Source organism: Amblyraja radiata, chromosome 24 (genome assembly GCF_010909765.2).
Source record: "Amblyraja radiata isolate CabotCenter1 chromosome 24, sAmbRad1.1.pri, whole genome shotgun sequence".
Taxonomy (NCBI): domain Eukaryota; kingdom Metazoa; phylum Chordata; class Chondrichthyes; order Rajiformes; family Rajidae; genus Amblyraja; species Amblyraja radiata.
Window position 1 is genome coordinate 38,554,748 of NC_045979.1, and position 12,468 is coordinate 38,567,215.

General features: G+C 44.4%; 1 protein-coding gene across 1 annotated transcript in view; it reads left to right on the plus strand.

Annotated features, from left to right (window-relative positions):
- Window positions 1-407: 407 nt before the first annotated feature.
- Window positions 408-12,468, plus strand: part of LOC116986663 (C4b-binding protein alpha chain-like) — a 325,485-nt gene continuing 313,424 nt past the window's right edge. The window contains exons 1-2 of the mRNA XM_033042235.1: window positions 408-617; window positions 7,075-7,148. Coding sequence (XP_032898126.1) covers window positions 7,082-7,148 — 67 coding nt within the window. The 5' untranslated portion in view covers window positions 408-617; window positions 7,075-7,081. The remainder of the gene's footprint in view (window positions 618-7,074; window positions 7,149-12,468) is intronic.

Genomic DNA, 12,468 nt, shown 5'->3' on the forward strand with positions numbered 1-12,468 from the left:
TCCGCACTTAATTCTGGGCCAAGTGCCTGCATTTACAATATCAACTGATGACTGATGCACAGGGCACCACTCATACCTGCTATGTTTAAGTCTTTGGTGAGTTTACTTGCTCGCCGTTGAAGATAAACTACAGTTGCAATTTCCCCACTTATTTTTTTTTTGCTTTTCTTTCAATTAATTATATTGGGAGCGTTTTTTTTTTCATTGAAATATACAGCTTGGAAACTGAGCCTTCAACCCATTGAGACCATCGGTCAACCATTCACACTAGTTCCGTGTTATCCTTTAAAAACAATATCCACACTCCACATGCCAGGGGCATTTTACAGAGGTCCGATTAACCTACAAACCTGCGTGCTTGGGATGCGGGAAGGAAACCACGCAGTTCAGAGAATGTGCAAACTCCACGCAGACAGCACCCGAGGCCAGGATTGAACCGAGGTCTCTGCGCCGCGAGACGCCGGCTCTACCAGGGGAGCCTTGAGGAGTGATAACATTCCTACCCTTTTATTTTACACAGTAAAGTCGTGTGGGAGTCCTGGGGAAATTCTCAATGGGAGATACACGAGCACCGGCAATACGTTTGGCAGTACCATTACATTTACTTGTGATAGTGGGTGAGTATTCACGTATTTGTTTCATAGAAAAGTGGTTTTGTTCATTTTAATGTCCAAGTCGTTATATCAGTGTGCCGTGCCATCATCAGGCACTTGTTGAAGAGATGGACTTACATCATTATGGGTGGCTCGGGTGAAACATAGAAAATAGGTGCAGGATTAGGCCAGTCGGCCGTTCCAGCCAGCACTGCCATTCAATATGATCATGGCTGATCAAAATCAGTACCCTGTTCCTGCTTTCTCTACATATCCCTTGATCCTGTTAGCCCTAAGAGCTAAATCTAACTCTCTTGATTACATCAAGTCCTGAGGGATATGAAGCTGGAGGCTCAAAAGATGTGCAATAATCTTCCAGTCCTTTCTACATGCAGGGATGTGCCACAGAACTGGAAACCAGGAGCATCTTGGCATTTTTCACAACTCTCTGGGTGAAAAATTTAAAATTTACAGAAGCCAATTAACCTACAAACGTGTACATCTTTGGAGTGTGGGAGGAAACCGGAGCATCCGGAGTAATCCCAAGCGGTCACAGGGAGAACATACAAACTCTGTACAGACATCACCCATATAACCATATAACCATATAACAATTACAGCACGGAAACAGGCCATCTCGACCCTTCTAGTCCGTGCCGAACACGTATTCTCCCCTAGTCCCATATACATGCGCTCAGACCATAACCCTCCATTCCTTTCCCGTCCATATAACTATCCAATTTACTTTTAAATGATAAAAACGAACCTGCCTCCACCACCTTCCCTGGAAGCTCATTCCACACAGCCACCACTCTCTGAGTAAAGAAGTTCCCCCTCATGTTACCACTAAACTTCTGTCCCTTAATTCTCAAGTCATGTCCCCTTGTTTGAATCTTCCCTACTCTCAGTGGGAAAAGCTTATCCACGTCAACTCTGTCTATCCCTCTCATCATTTTAAAGACCTCTATCAAGTACCCCCCTTAACCTTCTGCGCTCCAAAGAATAAAGCCCTAACTTGTTCAACCTTTCTCTGTAACTTAGTTGCTGAAACCCAGGCAACATTCTAGTAAATCGCCTCTGTACTCTCTCTATTTTGTTGACATCCTTCCTATAATTAGGCGACCAAAATTGTACCCCATACTCCAGAATTGGCCTCACCAATGCCTTGTACAATTTTAACATTACATCCCAACTTCTATACTCAATGCTCTGATTTATAAAGGCCAGCACACCAAAAGCTTTCTTTACCACCCTATCTACATGAGATTCCACTTTCAGGGAACTGTGCACAGTTATTCCCAGATCCCTCTGTTCACCTGCATTCTTCAATTCCCTACCATTTACCATGTACTTCCTATTTTGATTTGTCCTGCCAAGATGTAGCACCTCACACTTATCAGCATTAAACTCCATCTGCCATCTTTCAGCCCACTCTTCCAACTGGCATAAATCTCTCTGTAGACTTTGAAAATCTACTTCATTATCCACAACCCCACCTATCTTAGTACCATCTGCATACTTACTAATCCAATTTACCACACCATCATCCAGATCATTGATGTACATGACAAACAACAGTGGACCCAACACAGATCCCTGTGGCACCCCACTAGTCACTGGCCTCCAACCTGACAAACAACCATCCACCATTACTCTCTGGCATCTCCCATTCAGCCACTGTTGAATCCATCTTGCTACTCCACCATTAATACCCAACCATTGAACCTTCTTAACCAACCTTCCATGAGGAACCTTGTCAAAGGCCTTACTGAAGTCCATATATACAATACTATCTGAAGAAGGGTTTCGGCCCGAAACGTCGCCTATTTCCTTCGCTCCATAGATGCTGCTGCACCCGCTGAGTTTCCCCAGCAATTTTGTGTACCTTCCATATATACAATATCCACTGCTTTACCCTCATCAATTTCCCGAGTAACCTCTTCAAAAAATTCAAGAAGATTAGTCAAACATGACCTTCCAGGCACAAATCCATGTTGACTGTTCCTAATCAGACCCTGTTTATCCAGATGCTTATATATATTATCTCTAAGTATCCTTTCCATTAATTTGCCCACCACTGACGTCAAACTAACAGGTCTATAATTGCTAGGTTTACTCTTAGACCCCTTTTTAAACAATGGAACAACATGCGCAGTACGCCAATCCTCCGGCACTATTCCCGTTTCTAATGACATTTGAAATAGATGGCAGATGGCACAATGGGCTAAGTGTTCGGCTGGCAACCGGAAGGTAGCTGGTTCGAATCCCGCTTGGAGTGCATACTGTCGTTGTGTCCTTGGGCAAGACACTTCACCCACCTTTGCCTGTGTGTGTCCTTGGGCAAGACTTCACCCACCTTTGCCTGTGTGTGTGGATGTAATTATGTGAAGCACTTTGGGGTCAATGCAAGTTGACTAAAAATGTGCTATATAAATGAAGACATTATTATTATTATTATTATTATATTTCTGTCATAGCCCCTGCTATTTCTACACTAACTTCCCTCAATGTCCTAGGGAATATCCTGTCCGGACCTGGAGACTTATCCACTTTTATATTTCTCAAAAGTGTCAGTACTTCCTCTTCTTTGAATCTCATAGTTTCCATAGCTACTCTACTTGTTTCCCTTAACTCACATAATTCAATATCCTTCTCCTTGGTGAATACCGAAGAAAAGAAATTGTTCAATATCTCCCCCATCTCTTTTGGCTCTGCAGATAGCTGTCCACTCTGACTCTCTAATGGACCAATTTTATCCCTCGTTATCCTTTTGCTATTAATATAGCTGTAGAAACCCTTTGGGTTTACTTTCACCTTACTTGCCAAAGCAACCATATCTTTTAGCTTTTCTAATTTCTTTCTTAAGATTCTTTTTACATTCTTTATACTCCTCAAGCACCTCATTTACTCCATGCTGCCTATAATTATTGTAGATCTCCCTCTTTTTCAGAACCAAGTGTCCAATTTCCCTTGAAAACCATGGCTCTTTCCGATTTTTACTATTTCCTTTCAACCGAACAGGGACATAAAGATTCTGTACTCTTAAAATTTCACCTTTAAATGTACTCAATTTCTCTTCCACATCTTTCCCATAAAACAAAATGTCCCAATTTACTCCTTTTAAATCCTTTCGCATCTCCTCAAAGTTAGCCTTTCTCCAATCAAAAATCATAACCCTAGGTCCGGTTCTGACCCTCTCCATAATTATATTGAAACTAATGGTGTTGTGATCACTGGATCCGAACTGTTCCCCAACGCATACCTCTGCCACCTGACCCGTCTCATTTCCTAACAGGAGGTCCAGCACCGCTCCTTCTCTAGTAGGCACTTCTATGTATTGCTGCAAAAAACTATCCTGCACACATTTTAAAAACTCCAACCCATCCAGTCCATTTACAGAATGTGTTTCCCAGTCTATGTGTGGAAAATTGAAATCTCCCACAATCACTACCTTGTGCTTACTCACCCGTCCTTTCTGTACAGGTCGCACCTTCCCCAAAAGAGGTCCCAATGATCCAGAAACTTGAATCCATACCCCCTGCACCAGTCCCTCATCCACTCATTTATCCTCCATCTCGCTCCATTCCTACTCTCACTGTAGCGTGGCACAGGCAGTAATCCTGAGATTGTTACCTTTGCAGTCCTTCTCCTTAACTCTCTACCTAACTCCCTAAATTCTTCTTTCAGGACCTCTTCTCTTTTTTTACCTATGTCGTTGGTACCTATATGTACCACAACCTCAGTCTCCTCTCCCTCCCATTTCAGGATTTCTTGGACACGTTCAGGTGTGATAGAATTGGAGGGGCAAGAGGTGGAGGTGTTGCATTGCTTATCAGGGAAGATATCACAGCAGTGCTTTGGCAGGATAGATTAGAGGGCTCGTCTAGGGAGGCTATTTGGGTGGAACTGAGAAAAGGGAAAACAAAATGTCCCAATTTACTCCTTTTAAATCCTTTCGCATCTCCTCAAAGTTAGCCTTTCTCCAATCAAAAATCATAACCCTAGGTCCGGTTCTGACCCTCTCCATAATTATATTGAAACTAATGGTGTTGTGATCACTGGATCCGAACTGTTCCCCAACGCATACCTCTGCCACCTGACCCGTCTCATTTCCTAACAGGAGGTCCAGCACCGCTCCTTCTCTAGTAGGCACTTCTATGTATTGCTGCAAAAAACTATCCTGCACACATTTTAAAAACTCCAACCCATCCAGTCCATTTACAGAATGTGTTTCCCAGTCTATGTGTGGAAAATTGAAATCTCCCACAATCACTACCTTGTGCTTACTATTAATATCTGCAATCTCCTTACATATTTGCTCTTCCAATTCTCGCTCCCCATTTGGCGGTCTATAATACACCCCTATAAGTGTTGCTACCCCTTTCCCTTTTCTCAGTTCCACCCAAATAGCCTCCCTAGACGAGCCCTCTAATCTATCCTGCCAAAGCACTGCTGTGATATCTTCCCTGATAAGCAATGTAACACCTCCACCTCTTGCCCCTCCAATTCTATCACACCTGAAGCAACGAAATTCTGGAATATTTAGTTTCCAATCACAGCCCTCCTGCAACCATGTTTCACTGATCGCCACAACATCATACTTCCAGGTGTCAATCCAGACTCTGAGTTCATCCACCTTTCTTACAATGGTTCTAGCATTAAAATATACACATTTAAGAAACCCACCCTCTCTTATTCTCTGTTTATTGTCTTTTTCTTCTCTCTCCCCTACATTTTGGGTCAGAGTGCTACCATTCTCTGCCTCCTGCCTCACACACTGACTGCTAGCTTTCCCAATTTGAGTCCGTCCCCCCAACCATACTAGTTTAAAGTCTCCCCAGTAGCCTTTGCAAATCTCCCCGCCAGGATATTGGTCCCCCTCGAGTTCAAGTGCAACCCGTCCTTTCTGTACAGGTCGCACCTTCCCCAAAAGAGGTCCCAATGATCCAGAAACTTGAATCCATACCCCCTGCACCAGTCCCTCATCCACTCATTTATCCTCCATCTCGCTCCATTCCTACTCTCACTGTAGCGTGGCACAGGCAGTAATCCTGAGATTGTTACCTTTGCAGTCCTTCTCCTTAACTCTCTACCTAACTCCCTAAATTCTTCTTTCAGGACCTCTTCTCTTTTTTTACCTATGTCGTTGGTACCTATATGTACCACAACCTCAGTCTCCTCTCCCTCCCATTTCAGGATTTCTTGGACACGTTCAGACACATCCCTGACCCTGGCACCAGGGAGGCAAACTACCATCCAGGTCTCCTGTCTGCATCCACCGAATCGCCTATCCGACCCCCTGACTATAGAGTCCCCTATTACAATTGCCCTCCTCTTCTTTTCCTTACCCTTCTGAGCAACAAGACCGGTCTTTATGCCAGAGGCCCGGCCGCTGTCGCTGCCCCCAGGTAGGCTGTCTCCCCCACCTTTACTCAAACATGAGTACTTATTTTCAAGGTGTACAGCCACCGGGGTACTCACCAGTCCCTGCCTCTGCCCGTTGCCCTTCCTAACTGTGACCCAGTTTTCTGTCTCCCGTGGTCTTGGAGTGACCACCTCCCTGTAACTCCTATCTATGACCTCCTCGCTCTCCCTGAGCAGACAGAGGTCGTCAAGTTGCTGTTCCAGGTTCCTAACACGGTCCCTTAGGATCCCCATCTCGACGCACCTGGCGCAGATGTGGACGTCTGGAGGGCACTCAGACTCCATGACCTCCCACATCTGACATCCAGAACAGTAAACTGCCCTGGCCCTCATTCTCCCCCTTGTCCAAATACAATAAAGCCTTACCTGGGATACAAGCCAATCAGCTGCTTCCTCTAGTCCGTTTGACCAATCAGAGGCTTCCACCAGACTCCTTCTCTGGAAGTGAGATCTGCGAATGGAACGTTGCAGATTTTGATCGCTCCTCCCTCTGTAGCGGCTCCTGGGCCTCTGTTGAGACAAGCCCCGCGATGGGTTTTTAACTCACCACACGAAGGTCGCTCCTCCCTCTGTAACGGCTCCCTGGCCTCTGTTGAGACAAGCCCCGCGATGGGTTTTTAACTCACCACACGAAGGTCGCTCCTCCCTCTGTAACGGCTCCCAGGTCTCTGTAGAGACAAGCCCCGCGATGGGTTTTTAACTCACCACACGAAGGTCGCTCCTCCCTCTGTAACGGCTCCTGGGCCTCTGTTGAGACAAGCCCCGCGATGGGTTTTTAACTCACCACACGAAGGTCGCCCATAGTCAGGATCAAACCCGGGTCTCTGGCGCCGTGAGGCAGCAGCTCTACCACTGTGCCACCTATGCATGTTTGCCAATGTTTTGCCAATAGAGTACTGATGCAGTATTGGATCTTTGTTGGACAGAACCAATACCTATTTGAAAATATATGGAACTGGGATTTATGTTGAAATACTAGATCATAGTTGCTAAATGCTGAATACTGGATGTCTTTAAGGTTGCTGTGATATGAATGCTTTCTTTGTTGCCTTTTTAGATACCGCATGGTGGGGAGGGCCACTCGAAATTGTGAGGTTGAAGGGTGGAGTGGCCAGGTCCCAACATGTGATGGTAAGGCACTTTTTGCTGTCTTTCTGTTATGACGGCTTTCATTCCCTCTTTTGGATTGTCTCTGGAGTGCTCATTATTCTATTACCGGCTGCCTTAGTTGCTCACGTTCTGATCAGTACAGATTCTCCTTTAGGGTAGATATTCAGACCCTTTTCCCCACTGGTAGTCTAGGACCAGAGGTCATGGCCTCCGGATTAACATAGAAACATAGAAAATAGGTGCAGGAGGAGGCCATTTGACCCTTTGAACCAGCACCGCCATTCATTGTGATCATGGCTGATCGTACCCTATAAATAACCCGTGCCTGCCTTCCCATATCCCTTGACTCCACTAGCCCCTAGAGCTCTATATAACTCTCTCTTAAATCCATCCAGTGACTTGGCCTCCACTGCCCTCTGTGGCAGAGAATTCCATAAATTTGCAACTCTCTGGTTGAAAAAGTGTTTTCTCACCTCAGTCTTAAATGACCTCCCCTTTATTCTAAGACTGTGGCCCCTGGCTGTGGACTCGCCCAACATTGGGAACATTTTTCCTGCATCTAGCTTGACCAGTCCTTTTATAATTTTTCTGTTTCTATAAGAAACCCCCTCATCTTTCTAAACTCCAGTGAATACAAGCCTAGTCTTTTCAATCTTTCCTCATATGACAGTCCCGCCATCCCAGGGATCAATCTCGTGAACCTAAACTGCACTGCCTCAATCACAAGGATGTCCTTCCTCAAATTAGGAGACCAAAACTGTACACAATACTCCAGATGTGGTCTCACCAGAGCCCTATACAACTGCAGAAGAACCTCTTTACTCCTATACTGGAATCCTCCTGTTATGAAGGCCAACATTCCACTAGCTTTCTTCACTGCCTGCTGTACCTGTAAGCCAACTTTCAGTGACCGGTGTACAAGGACGCCCAGGTCTCGCTGCACCTCCCCATACCTAACCCCATTGAGATAATAATCTGCCCCCTTGTTTTTGCCGCCAAAGTGGATAACCTCACATTTATCTATATTATACTGCATTTGCCACGCATCTGCCCACTCACTCAACCTGTCCAGGTCACCCTGCAACCTCCTATGCCACCCAGCTTTGTGTCATCCGCAAACTTACTAGTGTTGCTCCTAATTCCCTCTTCCAAATCATTAATATATATGGTAAACAGTTGCGGCCCCAACACCGAGCCTTGCGGCACTCCACTCGCCACTGCCTGCCATTCTGAAAAGGACCCTTCACTCCTACTCCTTGCTTCCAGTCTACCAACCAATTTTCTATCCATGTCAACACCCTACCCCCAATACCATGAGCTCTAATTTTAGTCACCAGTCTCCTGTGTGGGACCTTATCAAAGGCTTTCTGAAAGTCTAGATACACTACATTCACTGGCACCCCTTCATCCATTTTACTTGTCACATCCTCAAAAAATTCCAGAAAATTAGTCAAGCAGGATTTCCCTTTCATAAATCCATGTTGACTTGGACTAATCCTTTTACTGCTATCCAAATGCCCCATTATTACCTCTTTAATAATTGACCAGCATCTGTCCCACCACCGAAGTCAGGCTAACTGGTCTGTAATTCCCCATTTTCTCTCTCGCTCCTTCTTGAAAAGTGGGATAACATTAGCTATCCTCCAATCCACAGGAACTGATCCTGAATCTATTGAATATTGGAAAATGATCACCAATGCGTCCACTATTTCTAGAGCCACCTCCTTGAGGACCCTGGGATGCAGACCATCAGGCCCAGGAGATTTATCATCCTTCAGTCCCATTAGCCTACCCAATACTATTTCTTGCCTAATGAAAATTTATTTCAGTTCCTCTACCCCCTTAGATCCTCTGTCCTCCAGTACATATTGGAGATTGTTTGTGTCTTCCTTAGTGAAGACAGATCCGAAGTACCTATCCAACTCTTCTGCCATTTCCTTGCTCATAATAATTTCACCCGTGTCTGCCTTCAAAGGACCCACATTTGACTTTGCTACTCTTTTTCCCTTAATATATCTAAAGAAGCTTTTACTGTCCTTCTTTATATTCCTGGCCAGCTTCCCTTCGTACTTCATCTTTTCAGCCCGTATTGCCCGTTTTGTTTCCTTCTGTTGTCCTATGAAAGTTTCCCAATCCTCTGGCTTCCGGCTGCCTCCTACTCCCCTTAGAATCTTTCATCCTTTTTGAAATGAAGTGATCCTGCGTCTTCCGGATTATGCCCAGAAATTGCTGCCATTGCTGTTCCACCGTCATTCCTGCTAGGATCCCTTTCCAGTCTACCTTGGCCAGCTCCCCTCTCGTGCCTTCATAGTCCCCTTTGTTCAGGGTGCTCTTTTAAAAAGGAGATGAGAAACTTCTTTAGTCAGAGAGTAGTTAATCTGTGAAACTCAGTGCCACAAAGGGCTGTGGAGGCCAATCGGTGGAATTTTTGAAGGCAGAGATAGATAAGTTCTTGATTAGAACGGGTGTCATGGGTTATGGGGAGAAGGCAGGAAAATAGGATTAGGTAGCAGAGATCAGCCATGATTGAATGGTGGAATAGATTTGATGGGCTGAATGGCCTAATTCTACTATAACTTGTGTGAAATGTCAAAGACTAGAGGGCATAGTTTTAGGGTGAGGGGCGAAGTTTAAGGGAGATTTGCGGGGAAAGATTTTGTTTTACTCGGAATGACGGGGGCCTGGGTCATGTTGACGGGGTGGTTGCGGAGGCAGATACAATAGTGATGTTTAAAAAGCTTTTGTACAGTCGGTTTTATACGCAGGGAATGGGGTACGGATCATATGTGGGCAGAGGAGTCTTAAATGGCCTTTTATTGCTTTCTGCAGTTTGAGTGTAATTGACATTGCATATCGGGCTTTGGAGTGTGGGAGGAATCCGGAGATCCTGAGGAAAACCTACGGCAGTCACTGGGAGAACGTGCAAACTCCGTACAGACAGCACCCACAGACAGGATCAAACCGGGTTTCTGGCGCTGTGAGGCAACAGCTCTACCACTGCGCCACCATGCTGCCCAAATTCTTTTCTGGGTTCTGTTGGACTGTGGGCTTTGAAACTCCTTGATTGTTGAGTTGGAAGAACAAATCGTTAGATAATTCTGCATTCCCTTCCAGCTGCTTCCCATGCCGTCAGGCACTGGCTTGCTTTCAATGCATCTTTGTAGATTAGGGGTGGGACACTGGATATTGTCCCACCCCTTTTCGTTGCTTCAGGTGTGATAGAATTGGAGGGGCAAGAGGTGGTGGTGTTGCATTGCTAGTCAGGGGCAGTGCTGGACCTCCTGTTAGGAAATGAGACGGGACAGGTGGCGGAGGCATGTGTTGGGGAGCACTTCGGGTCCAGTGATCACAATACCATTAGTTTCAATATAATTATGGAGAAGGTCAGAACTGGACCTAGGGTTGAGATTTTTGATTGGAGAAAGGCTAACTTTGATGAGATGCGAGATGATTTAAAAGGAGTGGACTGGGACATTTTGTTTTATGGGAAAGATGTAGAAGAGAAATGGTGGACATTTAAAGGGGAAATTTTAAGAGTACAGAATCTTTATGTTCCTGTTCGGTTGAAAGGAAACAGTAAAAATTGGAAAGAGCCCTGGTTTTCAAGGGAAATTGGACATCTTGTTCGGAAAAAGAGGGAGATCTACAATAATTATAGGCAGCATGAAGTAAATGAGGTGCTTGTGGAGTATAAGGAATGTAAAAAGAATCTTAAGAAAGAAGTTAGAAAAGCTAAAAGAAGATATGAGGTTGCTTTGGCAAGTAAGGTGAAAGTAAATCCAAAGGGTTTCTACAGCTATATTAATAGCAAAAGGATAACGAGGGATAAAATTGGTCCATTGGAGAAACAGAGTGGGCAGCTATCTGCAGAGCAAAAAGAGATGGGGGAGATATTGAACAATTTCTTTTCTTCGGTATTCACCAAGGAGAAGGATATTGAATTATGTGAGGTAAGGGAAACGAGTAGTGTAGTTATGGATACTATGAGTTTCAAAGTAAAAGAAGTACTGACACTTTTGAAAAATATAAAAGTGGATAAGTCTCCAGGTCCTGACAGGATATTCCCTAGGACATTGAGGGAAGTTAGTGTAGAAATAGCCGGGGCTATGACAGAAATATTTCAAATGTCATTAGAAACGGGAATAGTCCCCGAGGATTGGCGTACTGCGCATGTTGTTCCATTGTTTAAAAAGGGTTCTAAGAGTAAACCTAGCAATTATAGACCTGTTAGTTTGACTTCAGTGGTGGGCAAATTAATGGAAAAGATACTTAGAGATAATATATATAAGCATCTGGATAAACAGGGTCTGATTAGGAACAGTCAACATGGATTTGTGCCTGGAAGGTCATGTTTGACTAATCTTCTTGAATTTTTTGAAGAGGTTACTAAGGAAATTGACGAGGGTAAAGCAGTGGATGTTGTCTATATGGACTTTAGTAAGGCCTTTGACAAGGTTCCTCATGGAAGGTTGGTTAAGAAGGTTAAACTGTTGGGTATAAATGCAGGAATAGCAAGATGGATTCAGCAGTGGCTGAATGGGAGAAGCCAGAGGGTAATGGTGGATGGCTGTTTGTCGGGTTGGAGGCAGGTGACTAGTGGGGTGCCTCAGGGATCTGTGTTGGGTCCTTTGTTGTTTGTCATGTACATCAATGATCTGGATGAAAGGGTGGTAAATTGGATTAGTAAGTATGCAGATGATACCAAGATAGGGGGTGTTGTGGATAATGAAGAGGATTTCCAAAGTCTACAGAGTGATTTAGGCCATTTGGAAAAAATGGGCTGAAAGATGGCAGATGGAGTTTAATGCTGATAAATGTGAGGTGTTACACCTTGGCAGGACAAATCAAAATAGGACGTACATGATAAATGGTAGGGAATTGAAGAATACAGTTGAACAGAGGGATCTGGGAATAACCGTGCATAGTTCCTTGAAGGTGGAATCTCATATAGATAGGGTGGTAAAGGGTTTTGGTATGCTAGCCTTTATAAATCAGAGCATTGAGTATAGAAGCTGGGATGTAATGTTAAAATTGTACAAGGCATTGGTGAGACCAAATCTGGAGTATGGTGTACAATTTTGGTCGCCCAATTATAGGAAGGATGTCAACAAAATAGAGAGAGTACAGAGGAGATTTACTAGAATGTTGCCTGGGTTTCAACAACTAAGTTACAGAGATAGGTTGAATAAGTTAGGTCTTTATTCTCTGGAGCGCAGAAGGTTAAGGGGGGACTTGATAGAGGTCTTTAAAATGATGAGAGGGATAGACAGTTGATGTGATCAAGCTTTTCCCTTTGAGAATATGGAAGATTCAAACAAGAGGACATGACTTCAGAATTAAG